This window comes from Oncorhynchus kisutch, linkage group LG4, assembly GCF_002021735.2.
Source record: "Oncorhynchus kisutch isolate 150728-3 linkage group LG4, Okis_V2, whole genome shotgun sequence".
NCBI lineage: Eukaryota > Metazoa > Chordata > Actinopteri > Salmoniformes > Salmonidae > Oncorhynchus > Oncorhynchus kisutch.
Genome location: NC_034177.2, coordinates 19,541,782 through 19,564,396, shown reverse-complemented (window position 1 = coordinate 19,564,396; position 22,615 = coordinate 19,541,782). Strand labels below are relative to the sequence as shown.

Below are 22,615 nucleotides of genomic sequence, written 5' to 3'. Positions count from 1 at the left end.
TATATTTTTATGTATAAGGCTCTCTTACAAAAACGTCTGCAGTACCTTTGCTAACATCATTGCTAAACTTCAGACGTACATGTTACCATACCCGGTCTCAGGGATGGCTAACTCTGGAGACCTCTTTGTTAGGTAAATCAGCTTTTAGTTTCTTTGCATCCCATGTATGGATCAATCTACAGCGTTCCCTACAACTAGATGTACCGGTGCCTCTCGGGCAGTTCAAATTGTTGATTGGGGACCTGTTTGTTGAGAAATGTGATTGTTTCTCTTAAGTGTATTTTGTCATTTTGTATAGTTGTATTATGTTGCATTTGTAAATTGTCTAAATGCAGGACTGTGTAAAATAGACATTGGTCTCGATAGGACCCCCTGCTAAAATAAAGATGTAAAAAATGTTCATCCCCCCAATAGAGGTCAGCTCACCAACACAGTTGATCCCAGTGTAGTCCAGGTTGTACCCAAAGGGACACTCGCAGCGGAACGATCCATCCGTGTTGATACAGACACCGTTCTGACAGACGCCTGGGTTGTCCAGACACTCATTCATATCTACAGAAAGACAGACAAGGACAGTTTATTGACCCGAGAGTTTTGGCATGGGGTCATCAAAGAGCTGATGCAGTTGAGGGGTGGGTATGTCTGGGGGTGGCCCAGTCTGTCACTCACCCTCACGGGCGTCCCCTCGTCCAGGCAAAGCTCCATGGCCGTAGGGACACAGGCTGTCAAAGGCTGCTGGAGACACAAGGAGACAGAGGTCAGAGGTTAGATCTACGGACTGATAACAAGACAGGATCATTTTGGTTTAGCTCATATCAACTGGCTTGAGTTGAAGAATGCATTTTTATCACTACATTGACTGGAAAAGTACTGTGTGTGTGTGTGGAACGTGTCGTGTGTGTGACTCACCGTCGCTATCGCGTGGGCACAGCTCGCAGGGGTCTCCCCAGCCCTCGCCTGGCATCTTGCTGCAGCAGCACTTGGCCTTGGTGGTGTTGAAGGCTTTAGGTACAGAACACTTGCCAGACTCAAAGCGGGTGAAGCAGAAGCTCTCTCTAGTATCTGTAGGGGTTGCAAACAACCAAGTCAGGAGGAGAGTAGACACTTGACTACCACCAGTGAGGCTGAGACAGTATAAAAAAGATTATTACTTTTTGGCCACACTAGAAAGAACAGAAGTGCTGCGACTAACAAATCTGAGACTATATTTCCACAATTGTACTCTCTAACATGGCCATTTAGTGACATCTTGGAGGGTTTTCTCCCTCACCAAAGCAGCGGCGTCCATTGTCAGACAGGACGAAGCCATTCTGGCAGATACACTGGAAGCTTCCTGGGGTGTTGGTGCACGTGCCAAACTGGCAGATATTGGGCTCCACCTCACACTCGTTGATATCTGGGAGGAGAGAGGGATGACAGGAGGGAGAGGGGATGAGTTTTAAACTCCAAAGCCAGATGGTGTATGGGTGTATGTGTGTGTATAAACGTGTCACCCCAACAGTGCACAAGGCTATACGGCCGTTACACATACGGTGTGTGTGTGTGTTGGGCCAGATGGATGGTCATTGACACCCTGATGTGTAGTTGTGAGCATATTATGGCTCTAGCTGTGTGAGCAGGTGGGATCAGTATGTACAGAAGTCATGGAGTCATGTTCCTTGTGGTGGTCCAGTGTGTGTGTGTGTGTGTGTGTGTGTGTGTGTGTGTGTGTGTGTGTGTGTGTGTGTGTGTGTGTGTGTGTGTGTGTGTGAAGGAGACTCCTACCTATACACTGATCGTTCTGGACCTCGTATCCAGCTGGGCAGATACAGCGGAAGGATCCATCCAGGTTCTGACAGATTCCAGGAGAGCAGGTCCCAGGAAGACTCACACATTCATTGATATCTGACAAACGACAGTGGTAGACTCCTCACTAGAAATACCCTTCATCTCACACACACCAACGCTGGTCAGACATACATTAAAACAAATACTTGATTTAGCTTGGAGTTTGCACTTTTTTGGACTATTCCCTTGGTTCCATTGTACAGGGCAAACTAAATCAAGTGTGGGTCAAGTATTTGAAATGATTTGACACAATATGTATTTGTTCCTGGTCTGCCTGGAAGTTGACTTGACTTACCAACACAGTTCTTTCCGTCTAGGGTGAGTTCGTAGCCTTCCTGACAGAGACACTGGAAGGAGCCCAGGCCGTTGATACACTGGCCGTTCCTACACACCTGACCCACCAACGCACTGCACTCATCAATGTCTGGAAAGTGGATCGAGATTTGTTTGTTTTCATCTTATTCAAAATATGCTTCAAACATGATCATTATTTTCTAAGATGTGCGCTGGGATGTGATCGAGTACGTACCCATGCAGTCATTGTTGTGCGTGAGCTCGAAGCCAGAGAAGCAGAGACAGTTGTAGGAGCCCACTGTGTTCTTACAGGTTCCGTTCCCACACGGCTGTCTGTCACACTCATCGATATCTGAAACGGAGCGCGACCAGGTGAGACTGAGACGAGTTCATTGAAACCAAACTATAGAGGATCTACTGTGTCTGCTATTGTAAGTCTATTGAGTTTCCTGGGACTCTTTACTCACCCATGCACATGGTCTGGTCGGCGGTGGCCTTGAAACCGTTGTGGCAGAGACAGCGGTAGCTGCCCTGGGTGTCGATACACTCTCCGTGGCTACACACGTTAGGGATCTCCTGGCACTCGTTACGGTCTACACACATTAGGGAGAGAAGATTCATCGATCCAGCATTAACTAACTGACTCTGAGAAATACATTACATGGGTCATTCCCTTTGATATTTTAAGTAGAAATTGTGCACCAATATTGAATTTTAAAAGCCTGTTATATTGAAGCTCCTTTAATATAGACCACGTGGAGAATTCAATACATCTGGTTTGCTAAAGTGCCAAAATGCAGCATTGACTTCTAGGAAGATTTGAATCCACTTTAACCCCAACATTTCTCCAAGTCTTCACCATCTTTGTAAATCCCTAGTTATTTTGTTGCTTTGACAAAGTCATTTCTGAAGATAATTATTTATTTCATATGATTAGTGATAAATTTACGTCTGTCCCTCATTTTAAGGTCGACCCTGTTACGTGAACTCTCATTTTAATATGGTGAAACTATTATTTTATTGTTTATCAAAAGAAACATTGGACATTTAAGGTTCTATTTTATTAACAAACCTAACCCAATGGTCAATCTAAGTGCTGACGATAGGGCTACAGGTCCGGGGGTGTGTCAGAAACATTTTAGCTATCTTCATTGCAGGAATTATGAGCGCAATAGCTGGCGGTGACGCAAAAGGGCTGGGTTTTTATGAATACATCAATTATAGGCGTGACAAGGGCTTGGCCACTCAGTGGCCACTCAGTGGCCACTCACTGGTCAATCACTGGCCACTCACTGGCCACTCACTGGCCACTCACTGGTCAATCACTGGCCACTCACTGGCCACTCACTGGCCAATCACTGGTCAATCACTGGCCACTCACTGGCCACTCACTGGCATATCAACGCGTTTCATGGCTTAATACTGCATGCCGTGGTCTGTAAGTTATTGACGGTCTTTGCGTTGTCATCAACTCCAATTGGGCTGCATGGAGGCACTTCCTAGTCCATTGTGGATTGATACAGTTTATTAAAAGGGATGCTTCCAAACTTGATCTTTGGTGATTAAGATTTGTTTCAAAACGGTCTCACGAGCCAACCTCTTTATGATAGAGTTGACTACTTGGCAAATGCATTGGGCGTGAGGGGAGGCTCACGCTGGGGGGAGGCTCTGCTTGGTTTGTGATCAAATGAAATGGAAAAAAAACAATTATTTTTTATGTTTCTTAATACAAGGTTTACGGGCACAAAAATAACATCTCTCTTGTTCCATGGGCACTGTGCGTCAGATCATATAAGACAGGTACATTTCCAATCCTAGCGCTAGGATTGAAATACAGAAAAGTGTCATCTTAAACAGGTCGAAATCACAAACTAGTGTGCGTTTGACAATTGCGCTGGCTTCACGCCAGCTGAAAATACAGCCCCTAATAGTAAAATCATAGTGTAAAAGCAGGTTATTCTTTTTGCTCATTTTCTGGTGTTTTGTGGTGGAAAACTGAGCGGGTCGAGCAAAACATGTCAACCCTGTTACCCATCGATAGACAGGCTACAAAGGTTTTAACAATAAACATTCAATTGCCACTCCCTGTTGCCACTCCCTGTTGTCACTCCCTGTTGCCACTCCCTGTTGCCACTCCCTGTTGTCACTCCCTGTTGCACACAACAAGCTTCCATTATTCCTCCTGTCACAAGGGGATTTATGGCTGATTTAGATCAAAGAATCCTCAACCCTGTTACGGTCAACTTGTTAAAATCCCCCCCTTAAATCTGGTGTCTCCACTCTTACTACTCAAGGAAAGAGCCTTCAAATATAAAGTGCTTTTTTGATCTCTTCTAGCTGTGCCGTTGAGGAACTGAAGCAAGCACACTTGTAGTTGTTTTGTTTGGAACACAGCCCTGAATCGCCACCATCACACAATGACTGTTGTTGTTCACGCAATCCCAAAACGGTCCATTTGAAATCCCAATCTGGGTCAGATGGGCATCATTTGAAAGCTTATTCTATTGAAAACATGGCCAGATAAGTTATAAAATAGGATATTATAGTGTTAGGCTTTCAAAAAGCACATCAGACAAACAGATTGTAATTTTGGAATGCATAGAACGCAGTCATGACTGCATTCAAGTGTATGTTCCGTGGCTGATTTTGATCACAATATGACAGACAAAGGCTCATTCTGTTCAGGACAACCCAGGGTATAACTCATGTACTCCTTCTAACTGTGGATCAAATATAGACATCGTAAACATTGATACTGTAAATTACATGAGTTTTAAAATATGGAAATGTGAAGTGCACATTTGGACTCATGGGTGTGTGGTTTACTTGTATGACATCAAAGTGGTATTTAATATAATACATCTCATCTTTCAGATCACATAGACTCCTCTCCATTTACAGCATTTCCCTCACTCAGACAATAACAAATGGGCAAAAGTAGCCCAATTAGCAGGAAGGATGGGGCATCTTCTTGCCACGTCAGGTGCTCAAGTTTATAACAGCTGTCAGTCAAAACCCATACAGTGTTGTGAAGCGGAGAATCTGAGGTCTGACATCATGCATAGCGTGTTACTGTACAGCCACTGAGCTCTGATGTCATGTATAGCATGTTACTGTACAGCCACTGAGCTCTGATGTCATGTATAGCATGTTACTGTACAGCCACTCAGCTCTGAGGTCATGCATAGCATGTTACTGTGCAGCCACTGAGCTCTGATGTCATGTATAGCATGTTACTGTACAGCCACTCAGCTCTGACATCATGTATAGCATGTTACTGTACAGCCACTGAGCTCTGATGTCATGTATAGCATGTTACTGTGCAGCCACTGAGCTCTGATGTCATGTATAGCATGTTACTGTACAGCCACTGAGCTCTGATGTCATGTATAGCATGTTACTGTACAGCCACTGAGCTCTGATGTCATGTATAGCATGTTACTGTACAGCCACTGAGCTCTGATGTCATGTATAGCATGTTACTGTACAGCCACTCAGCTCTGACATCATGTATAGCATGTTACTGTATAGCCACTCAGCTCTGACATCATATATAGCATGTTACTGTATAGCCACTGAGCTCTGACATCATATATAGCATGTTACTATATAGCCACTGAGCTCTGACATCATATATAGCATGTTACTGTATAGCCACTGAGCTCTGACATCATATATAGCATGTTACTGTACAGCCACTGAGCTCTGACATCATATATAGCATGTTACTGTACAGCCACTGAGCTCTGACATCATATATAGCATGTTACTGTACAGCCACTGAGCTCTGACATCATATATAGCATGTTACTGTACAGCCACTGAGCTCTGACATCATATATAGCATGTTACTGTACAGCCACTGAGCTCTGACATCATATATAGCATGTTACTGTACAGCCACTGAGCTCTGACATCATATATAGCATGTTACTGTACAGCCACTGAGCTCTGACATCATATATAGCATGTTACTGTACAGCCACTGAGCTCTGACATCATATATAGCATGTTACTGTACAGCCACTGAGCTCTGACATCATATATAGCATGTTACTGTACAGCCACTGAGCTCTGATGTCATATATAGCATGTTACTGTACAGCCACTGAGCTCTGATGTCATGTATAGCATGTTACTGTACAGCCACTGAGCTCTGATGTCATGTATAGCATGTTACTGTACAGCCACTCAGCTCTGACATCATGTATAGCATGTTACTGTATAGCCACTCAGCTCTGACATCATATATAGCATGTTACTGTATAGCCACTGAGCTCTGACATCATATATAGCATGTTACTATATAGCCACTGAGCTCTGACATCATATATAGCATGTTACTGTATAGCCACTGAGCTCTGACATCATATATAGCATGTTACTGTACAGCCACTGAGCTCTGACATCATATATAGCATGTTACTGTACAGCCACTGAGCTCTGACATCATATATAGCATGTTACTGTACAGCCACTGAGCTCTGACATCATATATAGCATGTTACTGTACAGCCACTGAGCTCTGACATCATATATAGCATGTTACTGTCCAGCCACTGAGCTCTGACATCATATATAGCATGTTACTGTACAGCCACTGAGCTCTGACATCATATATAGCATGTTACTGTACAGCCTCTGAGCTCTGACATCATATATAGCATGTTACTGTACAGCCACTGAGCTCTGACATCATATATAGCATGTTACTGTACAGCCACTGAGCTCTGACATCATATATAGCATGTTACTGTACAGCCACTGAGCTCTGACATCATATATAGCATGTTACTGTACAGCCACTGAGCTCTGACATCATATATAGCATGTTACTGTACAGCCACTGAGATCTGATGTCATATATAGCATGTTACTGTACAGCCACTGAGCTCTGATGTCATGTATAGCATGTTACTGTACAGCCACTGAGCTCTGAGGTCATGCATAGCATGTTACTGTGCAGCCACTGAGCTCTGATGTCATGTATAGCATGTTACTGTACAGCCACTGAGCTCTGATGTCATGTATAGCATGTTACTGTACAGCCACTGAGCTCTGATGTCATGTATAGCATGTTACTGTACAGCCACTGAGCTCTGATGTCATGTATAGCATGTTACTGTACAGCCACTCAGCTCTGACATCATGTATAGCATGTTACTGTACAGCCACTCAGCTCTGACATCATGTATAGCGTGTTACTGTATAGCCACTCAGCTCTGACATCATGTATAGCATGTTACTGTATAGCCACTGAGCTCTGACATCATATATAGCATGTTACTGTACAGCCACTCAGCTCTGACATCATATATAGCATGTTACTGTATAGCCACTGAGCTCTGATGTCATGTATAGCATGTTACTGTACAGCCACTCAGCTCTGACATCATATATAGCATGTTACTATATAGCCACTGAGCTCTGACATCATATATAGCATGTTACTGTACAGCCACTGAGCTCTGACATCATATATAGCATGTTACTGTATAGCCACTGAGCTCTGACATCATATATAGCATGTTACTGTACAGCCACTGAGCTCTGACATCATATATAGCATGTTACTGTACAGCCACTGAGCTCTGACATCATATATAGCATGTTACTGTACAGCCACTGAGCTCTGACATCATATATAGCATGTTACTGTACAGCCACTGAGCTCTGACATCATATATAGCATGTTACTGTACAGCCACTGAGCTCTGACATCATATATAGCATGTTACTGTACAGCCACTGAGCTCTGACATCATATATAGCATGTTACTGTACAGCCTCTGAGCTCTGACATCATATATAGCATGTTACTGTACAGCCACTGAGCTCTGACATCATATATAGCATGTTACTGTACAGCCACTGAGCTCTGACATCATATATAGCATGTTACTGTACAGCCACTGAGCTCTGACATCATATATAGCATGTTACTGTACAGCCACTGAGCTCTGACATCATATATAGCATGTTACTGTACAGCCACTGAGCTCTGACATCATATATAGCATGTTACTGTACAGCCACTGAGCTCTGACATCATATATAGCATGTTACTGTACAGCCACTGAGCTCTGACATCATATATAGCATGTTACTGTACAGCCACTGAGCTCTGACATCATATATAGCATGTTACTGTACAGCCACTGAGCTCTGACATCATATATAGCATGTTACTGTACAGCCACTGAGCTCTGACATCATATATAGCATGTTACTGTACAGCCACTGAGCTCTGACATCATATATAGCATGTTACTGTACAGCCACTGAGCTCTGACATCATATATAGCATGTTACTGTACAGCCACTGAGCTCTGACATCATATATAGCATGTTACTGTACAGCCACTGAGCTCTGACATCATATATAGCATGTTACTGTATAGCCACTGAGCTCTGACATCATATATGGCATGTTACTGTACAGCCACTGAGCTCTGACATCATATATAGCATGTTACTGTACAGCCACTGAGCTCTGACATCATATATAGCATGTTACTGTACAGCCACTGAGCTCTGACATCATATATAGGAGCATCATCGGATGGCATTCGGAGCCATCATCGACTCAGTGGGTTTTGTCCAACATGTCTCTGGACCCACTCACTGTCACAGTCATACGCTGGACCTAGTTTTGTCCCATGGAATAAATGTGGTGGATCTTAATGTTTTTCCTCATAATCCTGGACTATCGGACCACCATTTTATTACGTTTGCAATTGCAACAAATAATCTGCTTAGACCCCAACCAAGGAACATCAAAAGTCGTGCTATAAATTCACAGACAACACAAAGATTCCTTGATGCCCTTCCAGACTCCCTCTGCCTACCCAAGGACGCCAGAGGACAAAAATCAGTTAACCACCTAACTGAGGATCTCAATTTAACCTTGCGCAATACCCTAGATGCAGTTGCACCCCTAAAAACTAAAAAAAATTCTCATAAGAAACTAGCTCCCTGGTACACAGAAAATACCCGAGCTCTGAAGCAAGCTTCCAGAAAATTGGAACGGAAATGGCGCCACACCAAACTGGAAGTCTTCCGACTAGCTTGGAAGGACGGTACCGTGCAGTACCGTAGAGCCCTTACTGCTGCTCGATCATCCTATTTTTCTAACTTAATTGAGGAAAATAAGAACAATCCGAAATTCCTTTTTAATACTGTCGCAAAGCTAACTAAAAAGCAGCATTCCCCAAGAGAGGATGACTTTCACTTTAGCAGTGATAAATTCATGAACTTCTTTGAGGAAAAGATTATGATTATTAGAAAGCAAATTACGGACTCCTCTTTAAACCTGCGTATTCCTCCAAACCTCAGTTGTCCTGAGTCTGCACAACTCTGCCAGGACCTAGGATCAAGAGAGACGCTCAAGTGTTTTAGTACTATATCTCTTGACACAATGATGAAAATAATCATGGCCTCTAAACCTTCAAGCTGCATACCGAACCCTATTCCAACTAAACTACTGAAAGAGCTGCTTCCTGTGCTTGGCCCTCCTATGTTGAACATAATAAACGGCTCTCTATCCACTGGATGTGTACCAAACTCACTAAAAGTGGCAGTAATAAAGCCTCTCTTGAAAAAGCCAAACCTTGACCCAGAAAATATAAAAAACTATCGGCCTATATCGAATCTTCCATTCCTCTCAAAAATTTTAGAGAAGGCTGTTGCGCAGCAACTCACTGCCTTCCTGAAGACAAACAATGTAAACGAAATGCTTCAGTCTGGTTTTAGACCCCATCATAGCACTGAGACGGCACTTGTGAAGGTGGTAAATGACATTTTAATGGCATCGGACCGAGGCTCTGCATCTGTCCTCGTGCTCCTAGACCTTAGTGCTGCTTTTGATACCATCGATCACCACATTCTTTTGGAGAGATTGGAAACCCAAATTGGTCTACACGGACATGTTCTGGCCTGGTTTAGATCTTATCTGTCGGAAAGATATCAGTTTGTCTCTGTGAATGGTTTGTCCTCTGACAAATCAACTGTAAATTTCGGTGTTCCTCAAGGTTCCGTTTTAGGACCACTATTGTTTTCACTATATATTTTACCTCTTGGGGATGTTATTCGAAAACATAATGTAAACTTTCACTGCTATGCGGATGACACACAGCTGTACATTTCAATGAAACATGGTGAAGCCCCAAAATTGCCCTCGCTAGAAGCATGTGTTTCAGACATAAGGAAGTGGATGGCTGCAAACTTTCTACTATTAAACTCAGACAAAACAGAGATGCTTGTTCTAGGTCCCAAGAAACAAAGAGATCTTCTGTTGAATCTGACAATTAATCTTAATGGTTGTACAGTCGTCTCAAATAAAACTGTGATATACATCATATATAGCATGTTACTGTACAGCCACTGAGCTCTGACATCATATATAGCATGTTACTGTACAGCCACTGAGCTCTGACATCATATATAGCATGTTACTGTACAGCCACTGAGCTCTGACATCATATATAGCATGCTACTGTACAGCCACTCAGCTCTGACATCATATATCGCATGTTACTGTACAGCCACTGAGCTCTGACATCATATATAGCATGTTACTGTACAGCCACTCAGCTCTGAGATCATATATAGCATGTTACTGTACAGCCACTGAGCTCTGACATCATATATAGCATGTTACTGTACAGCCACTGAGCTCTGACATCATATATAGCATGTTACTGTACAGCCACTGAGCTCTGACATCATATATAGCATGTTACTGTACAGCCACTGAGCTCTGACATCATATATAGCATGTTACTGTACAGCCACTCAGCTCTGACATCATATATAGCATGCTACTGTACAGCCACTGAGCTCTGACATCATATATAGCATGTTACTGTACAGCCACTCAGCTCTGACATCATATATAGCATGCTACTGTACAGCCACTGAGCTCTGACATCATATATAGCATGTTACTGTACAGCCACTGAGCTCTGACATCATATATAGCATGTTACTGTACAGCCACTGAGCTCTGACATCATATATAGCATGTTACTGTACAGCCACTGAGCTCTGACATCATATATAGCATGTTACTGTACAGCCACTGAGCTCTGACATCATATATAGCATGCTACTGTACAGCCACTGAGCTCTGACATCATATATAGCATGTTACTGTACAGCCACTGAGCTCTGACATCATATATAGCATGTTACTGTACAGCCACTGAGCTCTGACATCATATATAGCATGCTACTGTACAGCCACTCAGCTCTGACATCATATATAGCATGTTACTGTACAGCCACTGAGCTCTGACATCATATATAGCATGTTACTGTACAGCCACTGAGCTCTGACATCATATATAGCATGCTACTGTACAGCCACTGAGCTCTGACATCATATATAGCATGTTACTGTACAGCCACTGAGCTCTGACATCATATATAGCATGTTACTGTACAGCCACTGAGCTCTGACATCATATATAGCATGCTACTGTACAGCCACTCAGCTCTGACATCATATATAGCATGTTACTGTACAGCCACTGAGCTCTGACATCATATATAGCATGTTACTGTACAGCGACTGAGCTCTGACATCATATATAGCATGTTACTGTACAGCCACTGAGCTCTGACATCATATATAGCATGTTACTATATAGCCACTGAGCTCTGACATCATATATAGCATGTTACTGTACAGCCACTGAGCTCTGACATCATATATAGCATGTTACTATATAGCCACTGAGCTCTGACATCATATATAGCATGTTACTGTACAGCCACTGAGCTCTGACATCATATATAGCATGTTACTATATAGCCACTCAGCTCTGACATCATATATAGCATGTTACTATATAGCCACTGAGCTCTGACATCATATATAGCATGCTACTGTACAGCCACTCAGCTCTGCCATCAAATATAGCATGCTACTGTACAGCCACTGAGCTCTGACATCATATATAGCATGTTACTGTACAGCCACTGAGCTCTGACATCATATATAGCATGCTACTGTACAGCCACTGCGTTCCAAATAAGGTGCTTATTGATGACAAAATCTTCCATTTTCAACATATAAGGGCTGACAGGGGCTGTGAATAGGAAGTGCTAGTAGGCACTTACTAAAATATTGATTTTACTTTTTCATTTTAACATTCTCTTTTTGACAGAATGTTAAAATGAGGTGAAATGAAACTTTTTTTCGGACAAATTCAGACCTCAAAAGGCACCGAATCTCAGTGTGTTTTCCCATTGACTAATAAACCATCTAACTCTCATACATTTTCCCTCTCGATAGGGAAAATCACTGTAGTACACGTCACTCATAAACCATTAGCATAATCCCTCCAACCCCCTATTGTTCTGAGATGGTAAATCCCTGCTGCCCCTAGGCACAGAGTCTGGACTCACCCACGCAGGCCCCGCTGGGGGACAGCTTGAAGCCTGGCGAGCACTCGCAGCGGTAGCTCCCTGGGATGTTGATACAGTTGGCGTTGCGTTGGCACAGGTTGTCTCCACTGTTACACTCGTCAATATCTGGAGGGAAGAAAAACAAGAGCAGGCAACCGTCAGTCACAGTGGTCATAGCTGTCTTGTAAAAGCCCAGTATGAAGTCATTCAGAAGCTGAGGAGGACCAAATAGAAAAGTGACAAGGTTGCTGGTTTGAATCCAAGCCAACTTGGTGAAAAATCTCCCCATGTGCCCTTGAGCAAGGCACTTAACCCTAATTGCTCCTGTAAATGGCTCTGGATAAGAGTGTCTGCTAAATGTAAGCGATTGTTTTGTGTGTCAGAGATTATGTATAGACTGAGTGTGAGTATGTGTGTGTGTGTAGTTGCGTGTGTGTCTGAGCCTTACCTTCACAGATGAGCAGTATATTGTTATAGCTGAAACCCACGGGACATTCACAGCGGAAGCTTCCTATCTGGTTGATACACACTCCGTTGGCACATATCCCCGGGATCTCTCGACACTCATCAATATCTGCAGAACAATACAGAAACATCATGCTATGTTAGCTACTCTTTCACTCACAAAGCCCCTTTCTACTCGATGAAGTCTTCAAAAGCACGATTTACAATAGACACAGACATAGTGGTACCATAAAATTACAATAATGACGACAATATTGATCAGTTTATGTGTTGAGCGAGCAGTAGGCCATTATGACCTATTTGACCTTTGACCTAATGACCTTACCGATGGGCTTGCCTGTGTGGATATCTATGATGAACCCAGGAGCCTGGTTCCCACACAGTAACTGGTACTCCGCTGTGGGAGAGAGGACAAAACAACTGAGTGAACTTATGCACCAAGACCATTTTAAGACCATTTTAAGACCATTTTAAGACCATTTTAAGAACATTTTAAGACCATTTTAAGACCATTTTAAGACCATTTTAAGACCATTTTAAGACCATATTAAGAACATTTTAAGAACATTTTAAGAACATTTTAAGAACATTTTAAGAACATATTAAGAACATTTTAAGAACATTTTAAGGGGCTGTATTGAAAGTGTTGGAGATAATATGTCTGTGTGTCTTATGTTCCAACTCACAGGTGGCAGGGGTAGGGCAGGCTTCACAGGGCTTGTTCCAGGCCTTGCCAACGTTGTAGGCACAGCAGCACATCTTCTTGGTCATGTTGAACGACAGCTCGTTCTCACACGTGTCGTTAAAGTTGCGGTAACACACGCTCTTCCTCATATCTGTGATGTCACCAGAGAGAGGGTTGAGAATGACTCACCATAAATACACAACTCAATAACTGTTTAGAATCCATTATGGTTTATAAACCATGAGTAAACTGTTTATTCACATATATACAGTACTGTATATGTACCACCGAGTGTGGTCTGACTCACCCATGCAGTTGTTTCCTCCGTTGACCTGCATGTACTCAGGAGGACACACGCAGGTATAGTTCCCCAAGGTGTTGTAGCAGGTACCAGGGCCACAGATTCCAATGTGGGCTGTGCACTCATCAATATCTAGACACACACAAACAGACAATATAGACGGTTACCCACAGTACTAACATAATACCCCTCTAACTGTACAGTACTGAATAAGTACCCAACTTAGACAGTACAGACATTACAGCTACCCCTCTTACAGACCGCATTGACATCTGACCCCTCTGCGACCTTTGCCCTCTTACCCTCACAGATGCGTGTCTCCTCGTTGAGGTAGTAGCCTGCAGGGCACTCGCACTGGAAGCTGCCGAAGGTGTTGACACAGTTACCACCCTGGCACAGGCCTGGCAGCTCCTGACACTCATCAATGTCTTGTGGGGCAGAGAGAGAGTCCGGTTTAGTTTGTTGGGACATACTCCAATACAAACAGAGGAATAATAAGATCAGGACGAGTAGAAGAATAGGACAGAGAGGATGTGTTACCTTCCAGGATGACAGTGATGGGGTTGGGTCTGAAGCCCTCTCCTCCAGGACACAGTGTCTTGTACTCAGCTATAGACCAAAAAATACCACAAAACATCAAACTAGCACAACATACCCTCAAAAACACAAGTGGAATTGGGCACGATTAGCTCAGATCGTTTCCCACCCGTATTTTTCAAAAAGAAAATGTCTGTCATGTTTTGGTTCGACCAAGCTGTATTGTACGTACTGGAGTTGATTGAGGGGCAGAGTTCACAGGGGTTTCCCCAGGCTCCTCCCAGGGAGCAGCAGCAGGAGGCGCGGGTGACGCCCACGCCGATCTCAGCGCTGCAGGAGATGCCCCCGTCGCCACGAGCCAACGTATCCAGGAAACAGTTGCCCACTCGCGTGTCTGAGAGGAGGGAAAGAAACTATTGTTACACTTACACCCATCAACACCTTCTGCCAATCATTCATTGGCTGAGGTGTCTTCATCTCCATGGCTACGAGACATTAGCATTGCTCTGATTCCATTTGTCCAGTACTTACCCACACAGCCCACTCCAGTAGGGTTGAGCTCGAAGTCCGGAGGGCAGTTACACAGGTAGCTTCCGGGTGTGTTCACACACAAGCCATTGATGCAGTTCACAGGGTCCGCACACTCGTTAATGTCTGGAACACACACGCACAGAGCCAGAAACACACACTTTATGACCAACACTAAATAACACACATAGAGTCACACACAAACACTTTAACACGACACATACACTTGATGAAAGCTATGCTCTCAGACTGTGAACGGACTTGAGAAAGCAGAAAGACCCCTGTTAATCTCACAGACTTGCTGCGGCTGCATTCCTGAGATTGAGGAGGTACAGTGAGGGAATAGAAAGTCCAAATTGATGGAGAAATATGTGGGATGCCAGATTGGGTTGGTACAGAGTGATGCTGTGGCAGAGTTGTCAGTGTGTGGTAGAGGGTGTGTGTTGCTCACCAGTACAGTTTCCTCCGCTGCGGTCCAGCTCGTACCCGTCGTCACACACACACCGGAACATCCCCGGTAGATTCTGACACGTTCCAAACACACAGATGTTCTGGAAGTTACATTCGTCAATATCTACCGATGGAAAACACAGAGAGGATCAGTCAGGATCTACGGTGATAAAATGAATCACAGGGTGAAAAAGAAGAGTGTGTCATTCTGACCCTGGCAGGCCTTGCTGTCCTCGGTGGGGGTGAAGCCCATCTCACATTCACAGCGGTAGCCCCCCGGAGCGTTCAGACACTGGCCATTCTCACACAGGTTCACGTTGTCAGCACACTCATCCATATCAGAACAGGAGAAGCCGTCCCCGTTGAAGCCCTCCTTGCAGGCACAGCGGTAGGAGCCGGGGGTGTTGACACAGTCTGCATTGAGATTGCAGTTGTGCTCCTCAGTGGAACACTCATCCACATCTATGGGGAGAGAGAAGGGTCAAACAAGAGTGGGGTCACAGTCAGGGTCAGTCATTATCAATGGAGACCCTGGAGAAATTAGGGTTAAGTGCCTTCCTCAAGGGCACATCGGCATATTTTTCACCTCGTCGGCTCTGGGATTCAAACTAGCAACCTTTCAGTTACTGGCCCAACACTACCTGCCGCCTAGTGGTCACATCTCCTGGACATAGAGGGCTGAACAGAGGAATCTGTTTTTTTTCCCAGGCCAGCACTATAGTGTACTCACCTACACACTTGATGCCGTCTCCCACCCAGCCATCACGACAACGACACTTGAAGCTCCCGGGAACGTTGAGACAGGCAGCATGCATGTCACAGTTGTGAGCCCCAATCTCACACTCATCAATATCTGGAAGAAATAAGAGAGAGATCAAGAGAGGAAAATACATAAAATGTTAGTTCCTCTCTCCTTGTGTCTGTACCCTGGTTTATACCTCACAGTCTGTACCCTGGTTTATACCTCACAGTCTGTACCCTGGTTTATACCTCACAGTCTGTACCCTGGTTTATACCTCACAGTCTGTACCCTGGTTTATACCTTATAGTCTGTACCCTGGTTTATACCTCAGAGTCTATACCCTGGTTTATACCTTAGAGTCTGTACACCGGTTTATACCTTACAGTCTGTACCCAGGTTTATACCTTACAGTCTGTACCCTGGTTTATACCTTATAGTCTGTACCCTGGTTTATACCTTACAGTCTGTTCCCTGGTTTATACCTTATAGTGTGTACTCTGTTTTATAACTTACAGTCTGTTCCCTGGTTTATACCTTATAGTCTGTACCCTGGTTTATACCTTACAGTCTGTTCCCTGGTTTATACCTTAGTCTGTTCCCTGGTTTATACCTTATAGTGTGTACTCTGTTTTATAACTTACAGTCTGTACTCTGGTTTATACCTTATCGTCTGTACTCTGGTTTACACCATAAAGTCTGTGTACCTTATAGTCTGTACTCTGTTTTGTACCTTACAGTCTGTAATCTGGTTTATACCTTATAGTCTGTACTCTGTTTTGTACCTTACAGTCTGTAATCTGGTTTATACCGTGTAGTCAGTACTCTGGTTTATACCTACAGTCTGTACCCTGGTTTATACCTCATAGTTTGTCCTCTGGTTTATACCTTACAGTCTGTACTCTGGTATATACCTTAGTGTGTATTCTGGTTTATACCTTATAGTTTGTACTCTGGTTTATACCTTATAGTGTGTCCTCTGGTTTATATTTTATAGTCTGTCCTCTGGATTATACCTTAGTGTGTACTCTGGTTTATACATTATAGTCTGTACTCTGGTTTATACCTTATAGTCTGTACTCTGGTTCATACATTATAGTCTGTACTCTGGTTCATACATTATAGTCTGTACTCTGGTTCATACATTATAGTCTGTACTCTGGTTTATACATTATAGTCTGTACTCTGGTTTATACATTATAGTCTGTACTCTGGTTTATACATTATAGTCTGTACTCTGGTTTATACATTATAGTCTGTACTCTGGTTCATACATTATAGTCTGTACTCTGGTTCATACATTATAGTCTGTACTCTGGTTCATACATTATAGTCTGTACTCTGGTTCATACATTATAGTCTGTACTCTGGTTCATACATTATAGTCTGTACTCTGGTTTATACATTATAGTCTGTACTCTGGTTTATACATTATAGTCTGTACTCTGGTTCATACATTATAGTCTGTCCTCTGGATTTTCCTTATAGTTTGTCCTCTGGTTTATACCTTAGTGTGTACTCTGGTTTATACCTTATAGTCTGTACTCTGGTTTATACCTTATAGTTTGTCATCTGGTTTATACCTTAGTGTGTACTCTGGTTTATACCTTATAGTCTATACTCTGGTTTATACCTTATAGTCTGTACTCTGGTTCATACATTATAGTCTGTACTCTGGTTCATACATTATAGTCTGTACTCTGGTTCATACATTATAGTCTGTACTCTGGTTTATACATTATAGTCTGTACTCTGGTTCATACATTATAGTCTGTACTCTGGTTCATACATTATAGTCTGTACTCTGGTTCATACATTATAGTCTGTACTCTGGTTCATACATTATAGTCTGTACTCTGGTTCATACATTATAGTCTATAATGTATGAACCAGAGTACAGACTATAATGTATAATTAGTCTGTACTCTGGTTCATACATTATAGTCTGTACTCTGGTTCATACATTATAGTCTGTACTCTGGTTCATATATTATAGCCTGTACTCTGGTTTATACATTATAGCCTGTACTCTGGTTTATACATTATAGTCTGTACTCTGGTTTATACATTATAGTCTGTACTCTGGTTCATACATTATAGTCTGTACTCTGGTTCATACATTATAGTCTGTACTCTGGTTCATACATTATAGTCTGTACTCTGGTTTATACATTATAGTCTGTACTCTGGTTCATACATTATAGTCTATAATGTATGAACCAGAGTACAGACTATAATGTATAATTAGTCTGTACTCTGGTTCATACATTATAGTCTGTACTCTGGTTCATACATTATAGTCTGTACTCTGGTTCATATATTATAGCCTGTACTCTGGTTTATACATTATAGCCTGTACTCTGGTTTATACATTATAGTCTGTACTCTGGTTTATACATTATAGTCTGTACTCTGGTTCATACATTATAGTCTGTACTCTGGTTTATACATTATAGTCTGTACTCTGGTTCATACATTATAGTCTGTACTCTGGTTCATACATTATAGTCTGTACTCTGGTTCATACATTATAGTCTGTACTCTGGTTTATACATTATAGTCTGTACTCTGGTTTATACATTATAGTCTGTACTCTGGTTTATACATTATAGTCTGTACTCTGGTTTATACAATATAGTCTGTACTCTGGTTTATACATTATAGTCTGTACTCTGGTTCATACATTATAGTCTGTACTCTGGTTCATACATTATAGTCTGTACTCTGGTTCATACATTATAGTCTGTACTCTGGTTCATACATTATAGTCTGTACTCTGGTTCATACATTATAGTCTGTACTCTGGTTCATACATTATAGTCTGTACTCTGGTTTATACATTATAGTCTGTACTCTGGTTTATACATTATAGTCTGTACTCTGGTTTATACATTATAGTCTGTACTCTGGTTCATACATTATAGTCTGTACTCTGGTTCATACATTATAGTCTGTACTCTGGTTTATACATTATCGTCTGTACTCTGGTTCATACATTATAGTCTGTACTCTGGTTTATACATTATCGTCTGTACTCTGGTTCATACATTATAGACTGTACTCTGGTTTATACATTATAGACTGTACTCTGGTTCATACATTATAGACTGTACTCTGGTTTATACATTATAGTCTGTACTCTGGTTCATACATTATAGACTGTACTCTGGTTCATACATTATAGTCTGTACTCTGGTTCATACATTATAGTCTGTACTCTGGTTCATACATTATAGTCTGTACTCTGGTTCATACATTATAGTCTGTACTTTGGTTCATACATTATAGTATGTACTCTGGTTCATACATTATAGTCTGTACTCTGGTTCATACATTATAGTCTGTACTCTGGTTCATACATTATAGTCTGTACTCTGGTTCATACATTATAGTCTGTACTCTGGTTCATACATTATAGTCTGTACTCTGGTTCATACATTATAGTCTGTACTCTGGTTTATACATTATAGTCTGTACTCTGGTTTATACATTATAGTCTGTACTCTGGTTCATACATTATAGTCTGTACTCTGGTTTATACATTATCGTCTGTACTCTGGTTCATACATTATAGTCTGTACTCTGGTTTATACATTATCGTCTGTACTCTGGTTCATACATTATAGACTGTACTCTGGTTTATACATTATAGACTGTACTCTGGTTCATACATTATAGACTGTACTCTGGTTTATACATTATAGTCTGTACTCTGGTTCATACATTATAGACTGTACTCTGGTTCATACATTATAGACTGTACTCTGGTTTATACATTATAGTCTGTACTCTGGTTCATACATTATAGACTGTACTCTGGTTCATACATTATAGTCTGTACTCTGGTTCATACATTATCGTCTGTACTCGGAAGTTAAACATGACCAAAGCTTTATGGCAGTGACATAACTGAGATCGTGTTTTACAGTAATATCCTTGCTGTAACTACCAGTATGTGTGTGTAGCCCATGGTGCTGTGTGTGTGTGCATGTGCGTGTGCATGTGTGTCTGTGTGCATGTGCGTGTGTGTCTGTGTATATGTGCGTGTGCATGTGTGTCTGTGTCTGTGTGCATGTGTGTGTGCGTGTGTGTCTGTGTACATGTGCATGTGCGTGTGTGTCTGTGTGCATGTGTGTGCGTGCATGCGTGTCTGTGTGCATGTGTGTCTGTGTACATGTGTGTGCGTGCATGTGTGTCTGTGTGCATGTGTGTCTGTGTACATGTGCATGTGCGTGTGTGTCTGTGTGCATGTGTGTGCGTGCATGCGTGTCTGTGTGCATGTGTCTGTGGGCATGTGTGTATACTGTACGTGTACTGTACCTGTGCAGCCGGTGGAGCCCTTCTTAACAAAGTACCCCAGCTGGCAGTGGCAGATGAAGGATCCCTTGGTGTTCTCACAGTCCCCATGTAGACAGATGTTAGGGTTCAGCTCACACTCATTCACATCTGGACACACACACAGGAACATGAGCTAACTGGTCTTGGAGAGGGGACAGAGGAGTATGTCTAACAGGGTCAAAGAGAGAGAGTGAGACAGAGAGAGAAACGAGGAGAGAGAGAGATAGGAAAAGAGAGAGAAACAGAGAGAGAGACGTGGGGAGAGAGACAGAGAGAGAGAGACAGAGAGCGATACAGCGAGAGAGAGAGAGGGGTGGGGAGAGCGAGAGAGACAGAGAGAGAGATACAGCGAGAGAGAGAGAGGGGTGGGGAGAGCGAGAGAGACAGAGAGAGAGAGATACAGCGAGAGAGAGAGAGGGGTGGGGAGAGCGAGAGAGACAGAGAGAGAGATACAGCGAGAGAGAGAGGGGTGGGGAGAGCGAGAGAGACAGAGAGAGAGATACAGCGAGAGAGGTGGGGAGAGAGAGAGAGAGCGAGAGAGAGAGAGAGAGAGAGAGACAGATACAGTGAGAGAGAGAGAGGTGGGGAGAGAGAGAGAGACAAAGAGAGCAGTGGAAAGAGAATAGTCACCGATGCAGGTCCTCATGTCCATGGAGGCCATGAATCCGTCGTAGCAGAGACAGCGGTACTCTCCAGGCACGTTGGTGCACTGGCCTCCATCACAGATATCAGGGCTGTCCTCACACTCATCTATATCTACACGGGTGTGACAGAGTGAGTGTTAACATGACTTTTCCATGAGTGTGTGTGTGTGTGGGTATCCCAGTGACATACGTACCAGCGCAGGTCCTGAGGTCAGGCATGAGAGCGTATCCCTCACTACAGCTGCACTCGTAGCTGCCCTCTGAGTTGGTACAGTGTGTGTCACAGCCTCCGTTCATGATGGTACACTCATCAATATCTGCAATCAGATGGGTTACAGGTAAGTATAGACACACACACACAAACAAAACTCAAATATTGCCTTTTCTGATATTAAGAAATGCTTCAGCAAATTCTGTTAATGATCATTTTTGTAAACGTACTTATGTCAGGTATTTCCGTACACTGAAGTATGGCACCCCCTCCCCCAAAGACAAATGATGACATGTCTCAGTCAGTGGTCACTCACCCACACAGCCCTGTCTGTCTGGTGTAACCTGGTAACCAGTGTCACAGGAGCACTGGTAGTTCCCCACCATGTTGACACAGTGGCCGTTCTTACACAGGTTGTCACTCAGCTGGCACTCGTTCACATCTGGAAACACACAAAGAGGACATGACAGTCAGCTTAAATCAAAAGAACTAGCTTCCACAGTAGACAACATAGAAAGTAGTAGAATATCTTGAGATTACTTTAATGGAGTAGAGGTGTTAACCCCAGTGTCCTGGCTATATTCCCAAGCTGTCCCTCATACCATGATGGTCACCTAATAATCCCCAGTTTACAATTGGCTCATTCATCCCCCTCCTCTCCCCTGTAACTATTCCCCAGGTTGTTGCTGTAAATGAGAATATGTTCTCAGTCAACTTACCTGGTAAAATAACGGTAAAATACATTTAAAAAATGTTTAAAAGGGGGGTTAATGTCTGGTTAACTTAAAAATGCATTCCAGATGACTTTGGGATGGTGTAAAAAAAAAGAAGAAGGAAACTGTGGTGTATAGTGTCTCATATTCTAGGTGTTTGTGTGTGTGTGTGTGTGTGTGTGTGTGTGTAATGTATAGTGTCTCATATTCTAGGTGTTTGTGTGTGTGTGTGTGTGTAATGTATAGTGTCTCATATTCTAGGTGTTTGTGTGTGTGTGTGTGTGTAATGTATAGTGTCTCATATTCTAGGTGTTTGTGTGTGTGTGTGTGTGTGTGTGTAATGTATAGTGTCTCATATTCTAGGTGTTTGTGTGTGTGTGTGTGTGTGTGTGTGTAATGTATAGTGTCTCATATTCTAGGTGTTTGTGTGTGTGTGTGTGTGTGTAATGTATAGTGTCTCATATTCTAGGTGT

The 22,615-nt window shown here is 42.7% G+C and overlaps 1 protein-coding gene across 3 annotated transcripts in view; it reads right to left on the bottom strand.

The window, feature by feature from the left end:
• The window catches only part of fbn2b (fibrillin 2b), a 119,604-nt gene that overhangs the window by 16,613 nt on the left and 80,376 nt on the right, over positions 1-22,615 (bottom strand). For 2 of the 3 annotated variants that reach the window (XM_031822601.1, XM_031822600.1), the window contains exons 28-51: positions 21,746-21,871; positions 21,413-21,535; positions 21,205-21,330; positions 20,557-20,682; positions 16,228-16,350; positions 15,711-15,959; positions 15,499-15,621; positions 15,051-15,173; positions 14,752-14,913; positions 14,523-14,591; positions 14,285-14,410; positions 13,989-14,114; positions 13,683-13,832; positions 13,322-13,393; positions 12,980-13,105; positions 12,532-12,657; positions 2,589-2,714; positions 2,357-2,473; positions 2,123-2,251; positions 1,765-1,884; positions 1,271-1,396; positions 910-1,062; positions 670-735; positions 427-552 (exon numbers count right to left, since the gene is read on the bottom strand). In XM_031822601.1, coding sequence (XP_031678461.1) covers positions 427-552; positions 670-735; positions 910-1,062; positions 1,271-1,396; positions 1,765-1,884; positions 2,123-2,251; positions 2,357-2,473; positions 2,589-2,714; positions 12,532-12,657; positions 12,980-13,105; positions 13,322-13,393; positions 13,683-13,832; positions 13,989-14,114; positions 14,285-14,410; positions 14,523-14,591; positions 14,752-14,913; positions 15,051-15,173; positions 15,499-15,621; positions 15,711-15,959; positions 16,228-16,350; positions 20,557-20,682; positions 21,205-21,330; positions 21,413-21,535; positions 21,746-21,871 — 3,039 coding nt within the window. The remainder of the gene's footprint in view (positions 1-426; positions 553-669; positions 736-909; positions 1,063-1,270; positions 1,397-1,764; positions 1,885-2,122; positions 2,252-2,356; positions 2,474-2,588; positions 2,715-12,531; positions 12,658-12,979; positions 13,106-13,321; positions 13,394-13,682; positions 13,833-13,988; positions 14,115-14,284; positions 14,411-14,522; positions 14,592-14,751; positions 14,914-15,050; positions 15,174-15,498; positions 15,622-15,710; positions 15,960-16,227; positions 16,351-20,556; positions 20,683-21,204; positions 21,331-21,412; positions 21,536-21,745; positions 21,872-22,615) is intronic. The other variant, XM_031822602.1, reaches the window with a different exon arrangement.